This window comes from Telmatherina bonti (assembly GCF_933228915.1).
Source record: "Telmatherina bonti genome assembly, chromosome: 2".
In the NCBI taxonomy this organism is placed as follows: domain Eukaryota; kingdom Metazoa; phylum Chordata; class Actinopteri; order Atheriniformes; family Telmatherinidae; genus Telmatherina; species Telmatherina bonti.
The window spans coordinates 21,213,081-21,236,080 of NC_136620.1; the positions used below are offsets into that span (position 1 = coordinate 21,213,081).

Below are 23,000 nucleotides of genomic sequence, written 5' to 3' on the forward strand. Positions count from 1 at the left end.
CTCTCATGTCATATTAAAATACACACAGGCTAACAGGCTGGCGCAGATACCAGCAGCCCCAGTAATACCAGTTACCTTTCTTATCTCCTCAGAGCTGTTCTCTATGCCAACAGTAAAGAGATTTTCTGTGTCGTTTGCCAGGCATCCGACCAATGGTATGTCTGCTTTTATTCAAGTACTTCGACAATCCTCCAGTTTCCCTTTTATCTTGCATGAGCCTTTTGTGGGAAAACATTCCTTATGTTTTCTATTTTTGGGATTTTGACATTTTGCCTGCGTTAATTACATGAAATGGCTCCAGTTTTTATTCTCCACATTTTCTGCTTCACCACACAACCTTGGTGTTTGTGGTTCCTTGTGTTGTGTTTAGCTCTCACCTCTAACACCGTCTGCTCTGCCTGCACACGTTTAATTTACCTTCCTGATTTTGACGTTTTTTTTCACAGGATGAGCCTCATATGGAATATATATCTTATGCCTGTGATATATTTTCATGTGTACATAATCACACAGAACTTGTTCTCACTTGCACTTTTTGTTTATTTTGGAAAAATTTGATTTACTCTGGAGAAAAACAAAATTACGGGGTCCGTTTTGATTCCCACAAGGTGTAAATCAAAATTAGGAGAACTCAAAAGATCAGATCACTGGGGGAGTTTGAAGTTAGGTTTTTATTTATTTTATATGGAATATAAACTGTGTCCGGTGGGAATTTTGTCAACTTCTTATTACAAAAATGCAATGTACAAAGCCTGTTTCCATGAGTTTGTTTGTTTTTAATCAATTCCAACTTTAGTCTGTCATTAGTCATTTGTTTGAAACTGTGTGTAAAAAACACAGCTCCAAACAAGTTTTGCTTATTGCCATCACTGACCACCTTCGTTGTGAACAATTGTGGGGGAAAAAAAACAAAAAAAAAACATTTAAAATTGGATGCCAGCAAAACACCGTCTAAAACAGAAAAATACATTTATTATTATTTGCTTTACACTTTTTTAATAATTTGGAAACCAGGGATACCAATTCTTGCAGCTTGAAGTTGATTTATAATTTTTTCTTTGTATAATTTAGTTCCATGTCACATTTCTGGACACAGTGCCAAACTGTGGAGAGGAAATAGCTTTTAAAGGTACTCCTGAACCTGTGTGGCTGTATTGATCATGGTGAACAACGGTGTCTGGATGCTCCTTTGTTTGATCTTTTTCTGTAAATTAGATTTGCAAAAACATCTCTTTGAGTTGACATGAATAAATTGGCAGGTTGCAGATTAGTTTCCATGGTATTTTCCATAAAAAATGGCTCTGTTGTTAATCATAAATTAGAAATATAACTTTTTATATTGAGTGTTTATTGGCTCTGTATTTCTGTTAACAATTAAAGTTGTATTTATTAATTATATGCATTTATTTATTTTCCATACCACTTTCCCAATTCTGAGTCGCAGGGAAGTCTGAGCATATCCCAGCAGTTGAGAGGCGAGGTAGGCTTTGACAGGGTTGACAGTTCATTGCAGGACCAACACAGAAATAAACAACACCTAGTAGGGAGAATTTAGAGTTTAAGTGCTCATGACACGGTGTTGACTTCTCGTAATTTTGCAGCATTGTAATACAACATGAGGAAGCAGGTGGATATGTGTGGCTATATCACAAACAGGTTTGTTATTACATGAATATAAGACATTGAAAATAGTGCCCATAGAAATTGTTTGCTACAAAGCTGATTACCTTCCTGCCAACAAAACTGGCAAGTATTGTCCTCGTGTCACTTTCGCCTCCTCCCCAGTGGGTGCGACAGTCTGGGCAGATTTGCCTCAACAGGGCAGTTTTTTCTTTTGGTTGTAACCATTTTATGCAGGTGTGCTTGTACAATTAAATCGATCATTTAGAACAATTTTTTGCTTTATATCATGTCATTTGCAAACAGTTTAATTAAAATCTTAATCGTGTAAGATATTTGTTATACTGGTTATTTGCTGAATCAGTCATTACTGGGTGATGCCTTTTCCATATTCTTTGTATTTATTCATGTTAAGCCTGCTTAAAATGAGATGACTGACTGTTGTCTGACTAATTACTCCCTTAGTCATAATAGTTTGTTTGTTTGTTTGTTTATGTTGACCTTGTCAGTAGTTGTTTTTTCAGGTTTTTTTGTTGTTTTGTTTTGCAGCAGCAGGTCAAATGTAGTAAGCCATCCCCCAGTTTGATATGACAGATTCATGGGGACAGATAAAGAGCCACCTTGATGAACACAGTGAACATATGTTTGTACTTAAGATGCTACGTCAGTATCTTCCAAGCAGCGTGTCGTCTGTTGGCACGCTGATTAGTTCTGGCTGAACTTGCATGCCATGTTGACACCAGGGTTACTAGTCTGAACAGCCAGCAGAGTCGTGCCGTTTATAAATTTAAAATATAAAATAAAATGATGCAGATTTTTCCAAAACATGGTTTAGTTATTTGATTTTAGGACAAACACTACTGACTAAAAGAGATTGATGCCTATCGAAGCATAATACAAATAATTAATTTTCAATTACATTAAAACAACCACAACATGATTATTTTTTGAGACATTATTTTTTCATGTTGAGGTAATATTTTGCAGAGAAAACAGTCTGGTTAATGTAATTTATTTTTAGGCAATGTTACAGAAGCATTTGTAGTTATTTCTCTCAAGTGTCACAAGAAGAAAAACTTTGCTCTGTTGGTGTTTGTGGTTTCGATCAGAAAGTAGAGTCAGATTAACCCGCTGATGCACAACCAGCTCAACAGTTTAGATTTCTCAAAAGTCCAAAAATCCAACTACAAATAAGTTAACAAGCAAGATGTTACGGAATGTCAACTCCGGACACTTTAGCTTGATACTGGGGCTTCTTCTGGCCATCCTTCAGTCGACCAGTTTGCATATTCTGGGACTGAGCCTCATCAGAAGGTAATGCTGCGATGAGGTTAATATAAAATACACATTAGTTTGTTTGTTTGCATCATTTATTTATTTTTATCTCTGCAGTCAGTTAACTGAAATCGAAGACTGAAAGACCCTCGGGATATGTTTTGAAGTAGATCCGTCTTTGCTGTGTTTTCACTAATTCTTTTTTTGCCATTTAATTGAAAGTATTGAAAGCTCCTGCTTTCTCGTTCCCTTATTTTGCCTGAGGGTTTTCTGTTTGGACTCTATAATGAAAAACTGGGACTAAGTCGGTTTTCGTGTCACTCAAACACAGTAATGTGCTCAGGTGTTATTTTCTGCTTCACTCAGTACATTGATGGCCTGTATTGATCAAGTGAAGGCAGAAACTGAAGCTGAAAGTGCTTTATTACAGTGTTTCCCTGTTTAGGTTGCTAGGGAATGTATCTAAAGACGTGTTGTGCCTTCTGTGTGGCACAGCTCCCATCACTCCTCCTGCTCCACTGTCTCTTTCTACTCTCCTCTCCGTGCTCTGCCTCTCGTCCCTCAGAGCCCTCAGATGAACTCGCTGAGCTGGCACTGCTGGGGTTTGCCCCGTCATCTGTGGATAGGGCCATGGCCCACCATCTGCACCACTGCCCCTACCACCTCCACCTCCTCAGGACTCGGTTGATGTGTGGTCAGGAGCTCCCAGAATTTCTCCACGGTCAGCCTCTGTAGTGAATGCTCGCGTCTTGCTGCCGTCTCACCGTCAGTCCCGCCCTTTTCAGTCAGCGAAGTGAAAAAATGGGATGCTGCCAGTTGAGCTTTGCATCTTTCGCTCAGCGCTTTTTGTTTCATTAGCTCAGTTTGCTGCTTGTGTATTCTTCTTTGTTTTATCTTATGTCTGCTTGTGAATTAATTATCATTATCTGTCACCTTGCATTGTGCAATTTCACGTCCAGCTGTGAAAAGACATGCATGTCTGTCAGGGGTTACAACTCTGTCTTCTGTCTATTTAAAGTCACAATGATCAGTAATGTTTTTCAGGGCGACACGGGGAATGCTATTTAATTGAATTGTTTTAAAACAGGCCACAACCTTGGGAGTTATAAATGACAATCAGCTCTAAGATGGAATTTGATCCCAATCGCTGCAGCAAGTGCAGGATGAGCTTCAATCAAGATCTAGCTCAAGGTTTTTCTGAAGGCAGAGCCATCTTAAATTTAGCTTGATCCAGACCACACCTCTAGCATGGATGGAAAGCTGAAAAGTCAACCCCATTTAATATTTAGCCATAAACTACAACAAGATTTTAACTTGTTCGAGTTTGTTCTGAAAAATGGAAACACACATTCAGAGAGGAAAGGAAACCACTTTTCTACTTTTTTTTTCTTTTGCTTTTAACAGACAGACAGTAAAAAATCTGGATACAGCTGGTTAGTGTTCATGTCCTGGTCGGGTAGGAGACATTCAAGCAACTTTAGAAAGATTTGGTCATCTCTGTAAGCAGCTACTGAAGACAAGGATGCCCAGCTGTGGTCCTTGAGGGCCAAAATCCTGCAGGATTTTTGTTTTTCTTTGCTCGGACACATTTGACTCAAATTGATGGGTAATTAATGTAACCCAGGTATGTTGGAGCAGAGATACATTGAAAATCCTTGAGGACCAACTTGGGACACCCCCGACTTAAGTGGTGTCCAGTAACGGCAGACTTTGTAAAGCATTTCTGAACTGGGTAAAGAAAATGACACGTCTGCTGTGGATACAATGCAGACTGACTAATTTGCTACAAGGTTTAGTAGATTTTGGGGGCTTTGTGCTGCTTCTATTCTTTCATTTCTTGGTGTTTTGAGTAAGATTGTGAATGAGTGCTGTTTTTCTTCTCCTTGTGGCCTTGAATTTGCCAACATTGTGACTTTGGGGTTCAGAATAGTAGTGTTTTTCTTGTATCTCATGTCAGCGATGTGTTAAGAAGCGGAGCATATATTAAGAATAAAAGAGAACGGATGAACAATGGGGGTGAGGATAAATAAAGTCCATTTTAACTTGCAACTATGTGACAATTAACACATTTATATATTTATGTATTTATGACAAAGAAATAGACATCTCAAAATAATAATGTATAGATATGTTTCAAAAACCTGTAATAGGAATCTACACAATAATGCAAGAAACTAGCTATGAACAGGTTTACCAAACATGCTTATCTTGGTCCTTGGAGGCTCACAGATTTATTTATATTTTTTATATTTTTTTTAAAATCTATTAAATACAGACTGTAGTTTAAGTTGTGCCATCATATTAAGTTGTTTTTATAGGAATAGGCCTGCAGAAAAATGTGCATGTTTGAGCAGTGCACTGAGCAGATGGATGTGGGGGAAACATAACCTTAACTTCCATCCAGCTACTTTGGGATGTTCTTCATGACACAGTTGTGCTAATAGGTTACATTTCGCTTGAAAACCTACAGAAAGTACATACTTGTATGTACATATTTTTTAAAAATCACTTTCTGAGTAAATACTGGTACACAAATCCCAAATAGCACAACGCCACATCTTTTTGATCAAACTTCTACAACAAACAGCTGGTTTGTTCACTTGTAATTAAATTAATTTTTTTTAATTAAAACTATAAAAACACTTTGTAGCACATCTAACATAAATACAGCTTGACTTTTTTCTGTACTTTGAGTGGTGTAAATGCCAATTATGAAGCATTATGAGTTACAAAACTTACTGATTCAAAAGCCTTGGACCACTTCTGAGTATGTTGGCACATATAGTGGCAGCAGTGGACAGTATTTCACCACTGGAAACACCACCAAGCTATATATATCCATTTTATGGGTTTTGTTTTGCACTGGTCATGCTGCATTGGTTTTCTTCTTCATGACAATCTAAATTTTTTCTAATGGCTTATTTCTTATAATTTCATAATATATCCTGTGTTTGAATCCCTTTCAACATCATCCTCTTTGTGATTTGAACTGGTGTGAATAGATAAATAAGCTCCATTGGAAACTGTATCACATTTATCTAGATCATCATAACTTGTGGTCTTGCTAACCAGTGTGAGGAACTAACTCGTTGGTAACCATTACCGACTGTCTGAGCTCAGATGGTAGGTAAATTACACCAGCTCCTTCATTGCACCAGTTTGTAGTGCAGTTTCCTAACAGTTTGTGTGGCTTGTTAACATAGAAAAGGCTGCAGGGTTTTGTAGCATTGACATAATGGGTGGAGGCATGGAGAAGATCCCACATGCACAGAGCGGTAATGTCCCCACTCCTGTTCTTGCATCTGATGAAGAGGTACGATCAGCTGTGATATTGCTTCTCCTGTCTGAACTGCAGGATTTGAAGGCTGCTCCATGGTGCCCTCTATCTACCCACTGGAGACACTGCACAACTCGCTCTCCCTGAAGCAGGTGGATGAGTTTCTCAACTCTGTGTGTGAGAGCAGCAGTGAGGCTCATGCCAAAACCATGAAGGGTAAGTCTGAACTGGTTGGCAACCATTACGATGAACTTAAAAGAAGAGTTATTTACATTTTAAAAAGGAACACGAAATGGTTTAAGTCCAAGTCAGGTACTTGAACGTTAATCTGATCATGTGACTAAATGCTGATTATAATGAATACAAAGACCTTTAAACTGAGCAATATTTTAAGACAAACCCCGAACCTCCGTTCAGGAGTAGCACGTAAGATGATGACATCTCAGGCGTTTGGGACTTATTTTATTTTAATTCAGTAAAGATGAATGGATTGCTTAGACTTCTTCCAACCTTTCTGATTACAAAAAAAATAAATAAATAAGGGTAAACTTGGTTGAAAATTAAGCATTTGAATTAATGAGTCAATACAGTGCAACTAGTTTACCCCGGGTGTGTGTCTGCTGCACATCTGCAGTTTTAAAAGTTTAAATTTATACATGATATTTAAAAGGTGCTTTGAGGTTTGACATAATCCTGTCATGAAAAAATGCTTTAATATCACTTTGGTTTAAATTTGCTGAGTGAATGGATTCTATAATTAATAGCAACACGGTAAATAACTTTCCTGTGCTCTTCATAGCTGGACTACTTTTGGTATAAAATTAACTTTGCATCAAATAGTGTTCAGACACAGAAAAATATTCAAGTATTTTCTCCGTTGTGGGGAGGGGGCACCATCAATTATCTATCAAAGGTTAAATATTTCAATCAGATTTTATCATTTAGAATATCAGGAAAGTACAAGTGAATGGATGATGTTTATAAGATTATTCAAATCAATGATCTACCCTATAGTAGGTTATTTGTACAGTGAAAGTTTCTATCATGATGTGAACAGATTACTGAACACTGGAAACACGAGGCTTACCCTCCCAAACACAAGTGAGCATAACTTCAGAACAGAGCCTTGAAAACGGATTTATGGACACTTATCATCTTTATCCTCATGTTTTTCCTTTCATTCTTCAGCCCTCTCAGGTTTGTTTGACTCTCAGAGCCAGACGTCTCTCTACAGCCCACATCAGCCTCTGTCCTCCTCTGGATCTGAAGCATCTCTCCGTCCATTAAGCCAGCCACTGTGGCGTGAGTGTTTTCATCACTTTGTGTTTAACAGTAAAGACCCATTTATGCTCAGTGTAGAAGATGGATGTGCAGATGGACGGACAATTTCGCCCGTCTCTTTTGTCTGTTACAAACGTAATTTGGTTTCCAAGGGGCTTAACTATCCGTCACTTAACACAGTAAATGGCGCAATACCATACGCAGTGGGAGCAGTGTTGAGTTCTATAACACTCATGCTATTGGTGAAAGAAAAGCAACAGAGGAGAAGAATAGAAACGAGAAGATGATACAGAAAACGCTAAATGAAAGGCACCTGAAAAAGACCGATGTTGAAAACAGCAAAAAAAAAAAAAAAAAAAAAAAATAGCGGTACATTACTGATACCATCCAATTTCAAAACTTGGACGTAAACTCTGTACTCTACAGTGCACACTAGTGGATGAACTTACTTAGCAACTTTGTAAAAGACATCTCGAAGTATGAAGATTGCAATGTATGACTATGTTTGAAACTGTCATCCCCATCTATGTACGTAAGGGAGCATAAATGGGCCTCAAGTTCAAACACTGTGATAAATGTCCACATGTGAAACCCAGAAATAATTTCAGTGTAAAAATCTACAGCCAGTATTTTCATTTTAGAAACTGATAAAAGGATGGGGAGAACATCACTTTTTGATGTTGTGCTCAAGAATATGGAAATTGTTTTTTTTGTCACTTTTGCTTTTTTATTGTCGCTGTTTTCACTGTTTATTGTTCATTCCTGACTTGAATGAAGCGTTTAAACCTTGGCCAGGAGTGAGCAGGTCCCATATGTGAAAACAAGTAACTATTTGAATATGAAGCTGGGAAAGATGATGCGTTATTAGCAAGAATGTATTTTTTTCCATGTTAAACATGCCCTCCACATAATTAATTGCAGATGTGACCTGACATTGATTTATCTGCAGTGACCATGCAGTAAAGGATAACTGGGCCACAGCGGGTTTAAGGGTTTTTACATTTTGTTTAATATGAAAAAAATGTTTAGTTCACTCTAACCAAAATACAAAGGATTGATTTTTCCATTTTATTGTCCTTTTTTTTTTTTTTTTACAAAATAAACTGAACCTACCAAGAGCTTTGATATTTGGTTTATTAACCTGCGGTGTTGTGACAAAGCACTTTAGGGTAAATAAAAAAATAACTATTAAATACAATATGCATCTTTTAAATTGTGATTTTATTTATTAAGGAAAAAAAATATTTCCAAACATACATGATTTTATGTTAAAAATTAAAAAAAAAGAAAAAAAGTTGACAGCTTGTAAAGCAGAGTTCATTTTCACTGAGCACACACAGGCCTGGACAGGTCAGACTTGTTCAATTAAGAAACCATAAATAAATAGAACCTGTCTGAGAAAGTGTTGTCATTTTTGAGATCTAGAAAAGAAACTCATCATACCACAATCCAAAGAAATTCCAGTACAAGCGACTGATAAATTTATGAAAAAGTAAGAAAAAAGGAAGTGGGTAGAGAGGGATAGTAGGGATGACCAGTGATGAAGGGAATCCTATGAATGGCTTGTTACCAGGCCTCTGCAGAACTTGATGACATGCAGAAGTGGAATTCAGGTGTTGGAGAAGAGATTCATCTAAAAGTTACAGGACGGTACAGCTCCAGGACCAGCCTTGGGCACCCCTGGGCGAGATGTTGCAACCTTCAGTTATACCAGGTCTAGTGTACTGTTTAGTGTGAAAAGAACTTTTGCTTCTTTTTTCACCTTAACTCCAGCTTCCCACTAAGTTTCATTCAATTTAGTTTGGTGACACATCCCTCTGCCTCAGCTCTGACTTTGGTCCAGTATTGACTAGACTGCATAGCAATTAGTGGGAAGTATACACTCTTAGTAACACACTAACAAAAAAACAAACAAAAAAAAAAAAGGCCCCAAAACTGTCAGACGTGTGATATAAGAGCAGATAATAAATGTGTGGCCGCCCGTCCTGTGGGAGCAACATCAGTGATAAATCTGCAGTGAAACAGGACCACAAACATCACAGCCCCTTTAACGGCACCTCCCCTTCTTTCTTTCACTCCCTCTCCTCCTTCCTCAAATCTTATTATCCCCTTGGTGTCAACATGATTAATTTATGTCCTCGCTGTGCTGTTGATTTATTAAATTTCTGCTCATAGAATAGCTGTTTTCATGTACTTATCTTCCTTCCTTTCATCAACTTCTTGTCTATTATCTGGATCCTGGTGTGAGACTGGATGTTTTCGTCCCTCTGTCTCTTTCTTGTCCCGTTGGTACCTGCTCTAGATCCAGGCTGCTTTAACCACACGGCAGTCACTTAGCCTCATTTACCACGCGGTGTTCAGAGAGCGATGCTGCACGAATCAGCTGTCTTTCTCGTTATGGGACACTTTGTGCTCCTCAGTTGGCTCTCGTTTCAGAGGCTTTGTCTCTGAAGAAAAACCAGGTCATTATAGTTTAAATCACCCTAAAATATTCATGGTTTGATGACTAATAAGTTGTGATGTATGTGTGGCATAATTTATGAAATCAAAAAAGACTGTATAATCAATTTTCTCCATGACAACAGGTAACAAAGATTTACTCCCTCATTAGTGCTCAGTGTGCCCACCGGAGACCACATACGAAAACAGACTTGAGCAGAGTTATGGCTCTGTCGGGAGAGTAATTTATTGATTTCTTTTTTAAAATATGGACAAATGTTGTATCTTATTTCTGAGATGCCTTCACAGAAAGGTAACTGACTTGTTTCATTTGTTTTGTAAAGATGGCAGCATCCCGTCAAGTGCTGTATCCAGTGCGGGCCCCTCGTCCCCGACAACAGAGAGCACTGGTGTGAACTTCAGCTTCAGTGAGTAGGTCATCCATCTGAAAAACACAAGGACTTCTGGGTACCCAAAGCAAGCTGAGGACCTCACTTTTTCAGCTTTCCATGTTGTCTGCCTGCTCACATTCATAATCACCTCAGGAAGAGCTGCTGACTCTGGAGACAGAGACCACCCTGTGTGGAGGTCGAGATAAACATTAATCCCTTTGTTGCTCACAAACTTCTAAGCTGAACACACCATGTAACTCCACCATCCTGCACAGAGAGAGAAAACACTGGATCTCAAACAGCCAAAGTTTCTCATCACTGCAACCCTGCTTCAGTCAGTATCATACAGAATTCACCGTGCATCAAGCCAGCATCGGGCCAGATGGCCTTTTAGTTTACGTGTGGGCCCACTAAATCAACAAGTGCCTGTTTTTTCCCTTTAAGTTATAATCCATCTCATTTAGAGCTGAATGCCTTACAGATTTTTTTTTATCATATATAATCAGGTGAAACTATTATCCCCCATCTAACAGACTGGCTGCGTTTCAGCAGCACGTTTACTTGCAGACTGGATGTAAAAAGCCTGAAGGAATTTTTCTAAGTTTGACATTCTGACACAACTTTTCTCACCTTATCGGAAGCTGACATTAGATGATCACTTTGGTTTCTGTGCTTTACATCTAGAGCTTCTGCTGCTTAGCTTAGCATAAAGACTAGATAGAGGGGAACTACTGGTTGAGCTCACCAAGGACAAAATTCTGCATTTATTTACATTTTTACATCTCACTTGTCTAATTCATATTAAAACAGGTTGCAGAGACGGAGATCTTCTCACAGTTTTGCAACATTTACTCGCAGTTTTATTACAGATTAGCAAGGTTTTGTCCCATTTCCAGTTCATGAGCTGAAATAAGCGGCATGCCTGCTGGATTTTAGACTTTAAGGGAAGAAAAAGAAATTTAAACTATTCCTCTGAGTCAATGTTGACATTTTTTACCATCATGTAAACCAAATCACTAAAGCAGGTGCAGCCCAAAGATGATCTTCTGTTAAGAGTTATAAGTTTGTTACAATCAAATCGGATCTTGTCTCTTCAGACCTATAAAATTACTCTTAGTTTACATCAACCATCCAAAATAACAAGACTCAGATTCCAACCATTTTGCCTAATAAACTCAACCCATGTTGATGAAATGTTTTTTTTTTCTCTTCTGTACTTGTCTGCTAATAAATAGAAAAAGAAAATGTATCTACTAAAGTGCCTTTTGGTGATCTGTAAGATTCATTTGGGGGCGTTTAAAAAAAATTCACTTTGATTTTAAACTAATCTGTGGTATAGTATTATTTTAGACAAGAGGGGAGAAACCACTGGATTAAGTAGGTTTAACTGGCTTGTGATTGGTTTTCTCAATCGATGCTGCTTGTGTCTGCACTCTGCTGTCACGCCAAAATTATGTGTTTGTTTTTTTCACGTTTAATGATTTAAATGTCACTTTCCCATTAATGATGCTCAGGTAGACTGAAAACCTAAGGATTAAAATTAGTATAAAACAGCACAGAGTTGAACTGGAGGTCAGTTTATTTTCACTTAATGTATTTTGCATATTTACTATAGAGGGGAACTTTGATGCTTTTCATTTTATGCAGTATAACTATCACAATGTTGGATTCTCTTGTGTAAACATGTTTAAAGTTTGAGATTAGCTCTAAACATCAAGTTGCAAACTTTTTGTTTTTTTGCTTTAAGTTGACATTAGACATCATAGTTTGTCATTTACTTAAATCCCTCAGAGTTTCTTCTACATACAAACTAAACAGATGTATTCCATAAAGTTTTCATATACATACACCCAATAAAAAAACTTCCTACTGTGGAAATGTTTCTGCCGTTCTCAAACAGGTTTGATAAATTTCCAATCAAAAACAAAGGAATCACGTTAAGCTGTGGGTTTACAGTCATCTTTCAGAGACGCCAGAGTTAACAGCTTCTTTCAGACACCTTGAACTGTAGAAGGTATGAAAAGGTGCATCAGAGCAAAGCTGTTCTAATCTCTGAATAAAACCACATTGTAAATGAACATAACATTTCCCCTCCAAAGCAACGAGGTGATTTATTCATTTCTTTTGTAACTCTGACCAAAGTTTTTTTTTGCTTTATGGAAGTGTCATAAGTGTGAGATGTTTATAGTCATAATGTTCAGGCAGTTCTGTCTGCATCACCAATGTACAGCTGGTTTGTTTCAAAGTGCTGAAACAGGAAATGAACTGACCTCCAAACTTTGAAAATATTTGATGTACAACAAATTGAACCATTTTTGTCATTATTGTAGTTTTGAATTTCAGTAGGGGAGATTGATTTTTACCTAAATGTGGGTGGATGTAGGTAATTTAATCTGTTTGTGTCATTATTTCAAACACTGTTAAATGTTAGCCAAAGAGCTGTGTATGTGTGGTCTGTGGTGGTGTGGTGTTCGTTAAACAAGGTCGAGCTTTTAACGTGTAAAATTCTGCCCCTGGAGGTTCAGGTAGGGCAAGGATGTTGGAAAGGCGTGAAAAAAAAAAAAAAAAAAAAAAAAAAAGAATCAAACATTGAAAGTTTTGTTTTATCTATTAAAAAAAAAAACACAGCAGACTGTTAACACCTGCTACAGACCTGTTAAATTACAGGCTTTAGAGTGTGTGTGTGTGTGTGTGTGTGTGTGTGTGTGTGCGCGTGCGCGTGCGTGTTAATAGCCCAAAGTCCAGACACACAAGACTGTTATTGCTTCATAAATAAAGCGGCTTGTCTGTGATTTACCAACACACTTATCACTCTTTCTTTCCTTTTTCATCCCTTGTTTCATTGGATTCCTTTTTTCCAGCAGCTTCGTCCCCATGCGACCTCTCTTCCTCTTGTCCTGCTCATTACCTCCTCACACACTTTCACCTCCTCTTATTTTGTATCATCTTCATCCTAGATGCTCTGTCTCTTCTCTTCTCATCTTTCTTCCCCTCTTTGCATCAATTAGTCATTTCACTTCATTTTCCCTTCTCTCTTCTTCTTCCTCCTCCTGTTTTTAGGCCATTTCATTTTGTCTTCACTTTCATATAGGTTTCTCACCCACATAAACCTCTTCCTCTGTCCCTCTTGTCTCATCGTCCCTCTCGACTCTGGTCTAAATGACTTTTAACAATAGTGATGACTCATGCCTCCTGTTGCTCCCATGCGTTTCCATGGTGACACCCCCAGATGTAATTGACTCTTCCTGAGCAACACTGAGACAGAGACCGCCGACTCACCGGAAGCCAAAAGCTGTCGTCATTCTTTCTGTCTGGAAGACAACGCTTTCTCCCATATGTATACACACACACACGCACACATTCATTAAATCCTCATACTATCACACTCATCAAGTAAACTCTGCTTCCTTTTTTTCTTTCTTCTTTTTTTTTTTTTTGCTTCAACACAACTTGTTGCACAGTGGCCTCTTTTTTTATACCTTCATGAGATTACTGCAGTCTGGCTGCAGGTTGGAGGGTTATGAAATGTCTCTCACTCCAGCATTTGAAAGGAACACACTTTATTACCTGGTGTTTTAAAAGAAAGATTTGATTGGTGGGAAATATTACCAGCACAGGTCCCTCAGGATGACCAAACATTAGAGTGACTTGCAACAAGAACAGTAGAGCTGGCTCAGAGACTTCACCAGTGATCAGAGATGTTACTGTTCATGGGAAAGGTTTTAAGGCCATTTCCAAATATTCATAACCCTGTAATATTTAATCCATACAGCCTCTGAGACTGTTTGCATCAAGTTATGAAAAAACTTTGCATAACCCTGTTGCATACAATCTAACAGGATTAGAAATCATTTTGACGTATCACATGGTGATAAACAATATATATACTAAAGATATTTAAGTTTTTTTATTTTACATTTGGTTAAAGTGCCAAATTAAAACCTAAGATAAAAAAGTAATTTTGTTTTCTCTCCTCTTCATAGGTAAGACTTTAAATATTTGAGTCCCTCAGTCTAAGGTAAGAAAGAAGACAATGTTTTAAAACCAGTGAGTTACATCTTATACTCCACAGGCAAGGAAAACCTTTGTATTGCACATTTAGTAAATGAAAGCACAATTTACATAATATAAAACAGAGAGATACAAACTAACAGAAACCATGCAGATTTTATTTAATGGGAAAAGGAACATTTTTAACCTAGTTTAGAATTAGCCAGCGCAAAATTTCATCTCCACTGATAGTTTTTTCCACTTGTCTGCAGCATGTCAGCTAAATGTTGCTTCTCTATGTTTAGTCTGGAGTGGCAGACCTGAGTCCTTGGATATAAGAGCCTCTGCAAGGTTTATATTCTCTAAACATATCACATTTGTATTCTGGGCCTAAACTGTTCTGCGATTTGTAAACTAGGGTGTTCTCCATACCGTGACTGACTGAACATTTTCATAGTGGTTTCCAAAGTGTGACATGTTCATATCTCTTAATATAGCAGCAGAGTCCCGGATGTGCTGCAGCTGTTTTGCTACTTTTTTTTTTTTTTAATCCGATCAAAAGAACATTACTGGTAATCCAGACAACTGGAGGTAAACACATGGATGTGTTTTTTTCTGGTCTTTTTGGGAGACAAAAATTTTTGTTTTTCCAGATCTAAGTAAACATGTTAAATCTTGACTTTAGAAAGAAAACTGGCACATGTGGCTGGTTTACATTGCATTACAAAACTTGGCAGCATATTTAAGGTTTGTAAAGTTGCCAAACACTCATCAGAACAAAGCTGTAAGCATGATATTGACATCTAAAGTTGCACTAACATTCATTCATCATCCTAACCGCTTAATCCAATGAAGGGTTGCGGGGAAGCTGGAGTCTATCCCAGCAGTCTTTGGGCGAAAGGCAGGGTACACCTTGGACAGCTCGCCAGTCCATCGCAGGGTCACACAGAGACAAACAACCATTCACACCCATACCTAGGGGCAATTTACATAACATGCATGTCTTTGGATGGTGGGAGGAAGCCAGAGAACCCACACATACACGGGGAGAACATGCAAACTCCACACAGAAAAGCCACTGTCCAAACCTTGGCCCAGCCAAGGATCAAACCAGCGACCTTCTTGCTGTGAGGCCACAGTGCTAACCACTATCCCACCGGTTGCACTAACAGTAAAAACAAAATCTGACTGACTTTAGGCTGAATTTCTGTCTGGCTTCTTAGTGTTTTTGAAATATATATAATGAGAGTTCAAACAACGTTGGTTTTGTTTTGTAGATGGTAAATCTTTTAAGTGATTTTAAACTTTTTTTTTTTTTGCAGAAAGATGTTTCAGCAGACTTATAAATCTTAGTCATCAAATGGGTCTGATATGATCATCGTTTAACCCAAATGCGGTTGGATTAGATGAGGAAGAATGGATACAGCAAAGAAAACATGCAGTACATATTCAGAATCCTCAAAGGACTTTTTTGCTTCGAGTCTTAAACTCAGTATGAATCAGCTAGAAGTTTTGTGGTTAAATCATAGACTGATATAGTGTGACTAAATTATTTATTCCCTTTGCTCCAGGGCTTTAACTTCCAGTCTTGTTTTGTTTTTTAACTTAAGTGGGAGGGGGAGATAAGAGAAGAGTCGAACTGTTTGTCATTCTGATGGGATAATTACCCCCATCTGACAGGAAGGTCTCCGGTTAGACCTTCAGTTCCACCTCCACATCCACAAGTCATCCTCAGCCTGCACCCTCTTCACAATCCTCCGAAGTCTAAATGTGTTGCCAAGGTAACTGGCCAAAGTACCACAAGTAGGGAGGGGAGCTGTTTTGCTGGGTGATGTGGCAGCCAGAGCAGTGTTTTCCTTTTCACATCAGTAATAAAACAAAGGGACAAAGATAAATTAGTTATAAATCAGCAGCTGAAATGATGTCTGGATGGAATATCAGTCTAAATTGATTCGTCCTGTCGACTCTGAGCCCTTCCTTTCTTCATTGATCAAGGATCTGCAACTACTCAAAGGAAAATCACTGAGGAGCTTCAACAAGAAGAGGGTGACTGAGCAGCTCACCTGGAATATAATTAGTTTCACTGATTCCTTTGAACAATCAGTCGATTATCAAACTGACTAAACTTATTATGTTTGCAGTGAAGCCTGAACACTAACTGGGTTAAATGACTGTACTATAATTTAAGAAACAGTGCTGATTCAGTTTCTTTTAGTGTTTTTTTTTTGTTTGTTTTTTTTTTAATAACTTTATGAAAGTCCATTTGGCTTCTTTGAATTATTTGAAAATGACAAAAAAATAAAAAGCACAAATCTGAACTTAGATGCTCAAATGCATGTCTGTTGCGTGAAAAACAAACCGTGAGGTCACAAGAATTATTTCTTGTGTCAAGGCACAGATTTTGAGAGTAGAAGGTTTGTAAAAGTTAAAAAAAAAAGCAAAGTAATTTTTGCAGAATAAAGATGGTCCAAAAGCTTCATGAGCTGAATGTATTTTGAAGTTTAGATCCACCAACATGTCCCTGATTTGGTTGCCCAGCCAAACCAAGTGACATGGGATAAAATACTAGTTCAGTGACCACCATAAATGAAATAATTTGGACAGAAGTAGTATGCTGAGGATGCCATCTCTGATAAACTGCTTTGGAAAAACCAACATCAGGTTATAGCTGTTAAATATAAGATGACCATGCTGCAAAAATCTGGCACTCGTGGTAGCCGGAAGCTCAGTATTCAGCTAGGGAGGACCTGTATGGACACGTTGATGAAGAATCATATTATAGAAATATGGAGATTCCAACAATACTATCAAGGGGATGCTTTACCAGAATTGATGGTGAGAATCTCTTACTCCCAAAGATCACCAGCATCCCAAAGATGTTCACTTTGGTTGAAATCTGGTGACTGTGGAGGCCATTTGTGTACAATGAACTCAGTGTCATGTTAAAAAAAACCAGTTGGAGATGATCTTTGTGAAATGTTGCATTATCCTGCTGGGAGTAGCCATCAGAAGATGCTACACTGTTGGTTATAAACAGATGGACATGGATTGCAACACTACTCAGGTAAGCTGTGGTGCTTAAATCATGCTCAGTTGGGGCTCAAAATATACTAAGATAATACCTCCCACACCACTACACTACCAGCTCCAGCTGCCCGAAGGCAAATTGGGTTCATGTTTTCATATTGATTCATATTATTTCTGCCATATTCTGAGATCTGAATGTTGCAGCTGAAATGGAGACCGGGCAACATTTTTTCCTTATTTTTTCCTTATTTTTCCTTATTTTTTCTTGCCCAAAGGCTGCTGGGACAGGCTCCAGCTTCCCTGCAACCGTAATCAGACCAAACGGTTTGGATAATGAATGAATGAATCAATGAATGAATGTCTGATTCTAGTAAGTCTGTGTGAATTGTAGCTTTATATCTTCTGCTGTTGTAGTTCATCGACTTCAAGGTTGGACATGTTGTTTGTTCAGAAAGCTGCTTGGTTGTAACCAGTGGCCACTTGAGTTCCTGTTGCTTGTTTCTCATTTCTAACCAGTGCACCCATTCTCCACTGACCTCTGACATCAACAAGTTACTTTCATCTAGACAATTGCTGCTCTCTTTTTATCAGACAATTCTCTGTAAACCCTGGAGATGATTGCATGCAAAAATCCCAGCATATCAGTACTTTCTGAAATACTCAGAAGAATAACCCATCTGTTATGAATAATCATGCCACTGTCAAAATAATTTAAATCCCCTTTCTTCTTCATCCTGATCTTCAGTGTGAACTTCAGTAGCTCCATCCATCCATCCATCCATCCATCCATTCATTGTCATTCATTCCTTCATTCATTGTCTATACCCACTTATTTCAATTCAGAGCTGCAGGTATAACGTATCCCAGCTGTTTTTTGATCATGTCTACATGTCTAAAATACTGATTAACTATTTGTGTTGTAAACCAATTGTATAGATGTACTGTACCTAATAAAATGATCAGTGTGTATAAACTGGCGTGATGCTCTACGTGACTGTTGTGCACATCCGAGTTTACTCAGAATTATATCTGTCATGTAAGGATGAGCTTTATTTCTACAGTATTTCATTGGAGGCTCTGCCATCCTTAAGTACGTTCAGTTTTCTTTGCAACCCCCACTGCTGACCTGTGGCATCATTGTGGGATGTTATAAAATAAATCCCCACCAGAGCACCCACCAGAGCAAAATATCGTTATGGTGGTTATATCCAGTCACATAAAATCTGTGAAACCACTCGTCTGCTTAAGGTAAGGCAGTAAAACTTTGCCACTGCTATTAGTGTAGAGCTGATGACCAAGTAGCTTCCATTTCCACTTTTAAGAAACTTTTTATATAAGTCTACATTTAACCATATAACATATTTATAACCACTCTCCTCTATATAATGAAAAGAAAAGAGACAAAGGAGACACAAAATTAGATTTGAATGTGGTTTAATTGATGATCACCAGGCTGTTTCCCTTTTACAATGAATCTGCAGTAGTTCTAGTTTTACCAGTAAGATTTAAAGAGACAGATACTGTATATTGCGCAGAGAAAGAAAACCAGAAGTAAGATTAATACAATGCAAAAAAGGAAAGAGAGAGAAAGAGAGAATCAAACAGAACTACCAATACAGAGTCTTCTTAACAACATGTTATAGGGCAAACAAAGAAAGCACAGCCCAGGATTATATTACTGTAGTTCATGTCAGTACCAGTTAAGACAATTAGCATTTTTGAAATATACCTCTTTAAAATAGCATTGTATTTTTTATATTATTTCCATGTTAAACAATTACATTCAGGATTATAACTAAATTAATCACATGCAGAAAGATTAGATGGACAGATGACACCATATGTTGATTGTGATCAAATGATATTTTCATCTTTGTTTGCAGGTATGAAGATGAAATTCAACTAAAATATGCTTTTTTTTTTTTTTTTTCCTTTCTGTAGCTTTTTTTTGTGTAATTTCAGCAGTTTTGATAATCTTGTCAATAAAGTCTGCTAGAATAAACAGATATGACAGGAAAGAGAGTTTATTATTTGTCAGATTTGTTCATGTCCAGAGCGATACGAACAAATCTGTGGACAGTCCGTCAGTGTACGCGTAGCATTTGTTTTGTTTTACTGATGGTTTTTGAGTCTGCATGTATTTCAAGTCATATTCAGGAAAAGGAAAAAGTTGCAGCTGCAGTTGGTAAAGTTTCTGTTTTACCTTTTCTCTCTTTGTTGTGAGATCTCTGTAGTGTAACGGGGAAAAAAACAATCTGTTTCTTTGGAACAGATCAGAGACTACAACAGTCAAAACAGAAACGTACCTGCACACTTTCTGATTCCCTTTGCATTTACTTTGAAGGTGGAGGGACTTTTGTGTGTTTTTTTGTGTGTTGTTCTGATCCAGCAGCATTCACATGGTCATTACCAAATCTACATTCAGAAAAATAGATCTCCTGTATAGTGCATTCAGCTACTGTAAGATCATACAGTTCAATACTTAGTGATTCACAGCGTTCTTATTAATGCCTCAAATAACTCGAGGCCGTCTATTTGGAATCTGCCATCTTAAAAAATCCTCACGACAAAACCAACCATCCATTAAACTCGATCTGCACATTAACAAAACAAACAAACAAAACAAAGTATTTTCCTGACATCACATAAAACAATGGAAACAAGCCAAAAGTACTTTTTGCTTGAGACAATCAGACATGAACCGCTTTGAAAAGAGTCCTTTACAACCTTCACTGTGCCCCTCAGTTAGTTAGCTCCTTCTGCACGAAGACATGTTTACTTGTGCGTACTCAGCTGTTCAATTTACAACCTGCATCAAACTCTGATTTTAGAAGAAGCTATGTCTGCCTCTAAAACATCAGTTGTAGCGCATAAAATAAAAGTATTGAGGGAAGAAGTGGCCAAAACAATAATTTTGTGTCAGCCATCTTGGATATGAAACTGAGGAGGAGCAGGCAGAGCAGAAAGGTTTTGGATGTTCAGCTATAAATTTGGTGTTCTGAGCAGGTTTTTGACAAAGAAAAAAAGAAGAAATTGGCACTGGTTCCTGGTGACGATAAGGTGGCAACGTTGTGGAGCTTCGACAGAATAATTTAGGCAATGTAGAACTGTGTGAGCAAAACATCTGTCCTGCTTTACGCTGGCCACATCCTGAAAACCAATGTGTTATCAACTGCTGAAAAACAAAGAAAACTTATAACTTATTGTCATATCTAGAGACAAAATCCTGCTTCGCCTTGTTCTGCCGGGTCTGACCCTCAGCTTCATATCAATCTTCCAAAACACAAAATCAAAACAAAAATCAAAAGCATGGAAGCAGCAATCATGGTGGAAAGAGCAGAAGAATAAAAAAAAAAAAGAAAATAAGAAGTTCTTCATAATACAATATATAGAGGAAATCAAATCAAAATTGTCAATTTGGTATGCATTAATGTGTATATATATATATATATATATGTATATATGTATATATATACATATATATATATATATATATATATGTATATATGTATATATAAATAAGTGTGTGTGTACACACACACACACACACACACACACACCGGTATGTATAACTTGCATGTAAGTGAAGAAAAGAAAAGCAGGGCTGATGTAAAGTGAGAAAGTGAGTTGTTTTCGAGTCCGGATTTCACTCTGAACCCACTGTAAATTCAGTCGCCAGCGGAGACAAACCCTTTTTCATTATAAAAGCAGCTACTTGGTGTGTATCCTATACACACACATACATACACACAGAACTACCTAAGCACTGCTGCTCTTCATTGAGCATCCGGTGCAACCATAATCTAAGCATTCATTCTCAGTCTATGTATATTTATCTAAATTCATTATCAGGTAATTTGTTTATTTATTTTATTTAAGATTTTGTTTCTCTTTGTTATCTGTGGAACTTCTTGTAAATATTTTCTGTTGCAACAAATTTCTTTGTAGAAACTTGTGATCGCTCCCCAACACCTCAGAAAAGTGCATTTCCATGTGGTGCAACAATCTGCTAGAAGACATTCATATTAGCTTTAATGTATGTTTTTGGAGAAGTGGAAGTGGTTTATATTGGATTGTATGGCTCCAGATTGATTTTAAAGCATGTGCATTTGTAGTAAATGACACATCTTTCTGGATACTGTGCAGCTGGCAGCATGTTATGAACTGGTTGGTCCTCTGTTACAAAGTTGAATACTTGGTGTTTTTGATTCACCCTGTTTTCTGGCTTCAAAATGGCTGACATGTCCTTAAAATCCCAACCCCCTGCCCTCCTCTCCAACACCACTTGCTAAAGGCACATACAGTAATAGAAGCTTCCTTTAATACACTTCACAAGCTCCATAATAAAAAGAAATATTGCAGCTCCTACTGGTGTATCGCTGCCTGTGAGGAGCTACACCAATGAGTTTTCATTGCTACATTTGTCAAAGGTCACTGGTTTTTTTTTTTCATCGCTTTGGGATATTGACATATATCTGAGCTGAATGCAAGGAAAGAGTTCAAAATTAACCTTGTTCTCAAGAACACCACTAAAAACAACCCATTTACCTCAAGATTGCAGCTTGCTCCATCATCACAAAATATACCATTTGTACTACATAACTTCTGTGTTAATGTGAAACATTAATATATGTAGATTGGAGTACATACAACAAAGACCCTGATGAAGACTTGAAGAACCATTACAACCAGCAGAGATATGACTGAGTTTAGAAATGTCTTCCCTTTGCCTGACACCTTATGAATACAACTGAGCATTGAGATCCAAACAGTGTAGTAATCTATCAACACTATAATGCATTCCACACTGGAGGGCTGGCTAAAAACAGGATTAACCCTACACAGTTCTCTGGAAGAGTTTGAGCTACAACACAAGCATCATGCACCTGCTAAGCTGTGAAAGCTGAGAAAAATAGAGCCAAGGCGACTTCAGGCACCTCCTAAAACTTCACAAGTGACAGGAAAGATCATTTTTGTTACAAAACATCAATTTATGTCATTAGAGCGATATTCCAAAAGTCTACCGTGACATGAGTAGACTGACTGGCATGACTGCAAAGAACATGTTTTGCTGTAAATCATTGGAAAAGAAAGTTAACTTCTACTCATTATAGAAGCGCTGTGTGAACAAGCTGAACTAATAACTGATCACAAGTTCATATACAAGTCCTTTTGGAAAATCTGCTATTGAGAATTCAGGTTTAATCCGCATTTTTGTACGCACTTTAGCCACTTGTATTAGATTTCAGAATCAAAATGCAATTTGAACCACCAGTGTTAGGACTAAATCTCACTCATAACTACTTGCTATGCACAATTTTTCAACATGTCCAATTATATATTCAGTTAAGCAAAGCAGTCCTAAAGTGGGATTATGTTGTTAAATGTGATTAAAACGGTTTTACCACTATTAGGTGCGAGCAGAAGAAATGTAATATGGCCGACATTTAAGAAGAGAAATATTAAAGTATAACGCTATTTGCATGATTAACTTGCTATATCAAAGCATATGCCCAGAATTTTGACTTTGAATGGATCAAGAGCAGCAACAAATGCTTATTGAGACTGGTATCATGAGAGAGAAGCTCTGAAGGAGCAGAGGGTGCTGTTTGCTCTTGCTCTACCTCCAAATGAGGAAAAAGGGTGGTGGTGTGAAAGGGTGGTGGTCATGGTGAAAGCAGAGCAGGGTTTTTTGAAGC

General features: G+C 37.7%; 1 protein-coding gene across 7 annotated transcripts in view; it reads left to right on the forward strand.

Moving 5' to 3' along the window:
• ppip5k1b (diphosphoinositol pentakisphosphate kinase 1b) overlaps nucleotides 1-13,034 on the forward strand; it is a 51,365-nt gene extending 38,331 nt beyond the window's left edge. For 4 of the 7 annotated variants that reach the window (XM_079250731.1, XM_079250737.1, XM_079250733.1 and 1 more), the window contains 4 exons: nucleotides 3,461-3,616; nucleotides 6,251-6,388; nucleotides 7,361-7,474; nucleotides 10,237-13,034. In XM_079250731.1, coding sequence (XP_079106857.1) covers nucleotides 3,461-3,616; nucleotides 6,251-6,388; nucleotides 7,361-7,474; nucleotides 10,237-10,328 — 500 coding nt within the window. In that variant the 3' untranslated portion in view covers nucleotides 10,329-13,034. Of the gene's footprint in view, nucleotides 1-92; nucleotides 156-3,460; nucleotides 3,617-6,250; nucleotides 6,389-7,360; nucleotides 7,475-10,236 lie in introns of all 7 variants that reach the window. The other 3 variants (XM_079250734.1, XM_079250735.1, XM_079250736.1) reach the window with 2 other exon arrangements.
• The last annotated feature ends 9,966 nt before the right edge of the window (nucleotides 13,035-23,000 follow it).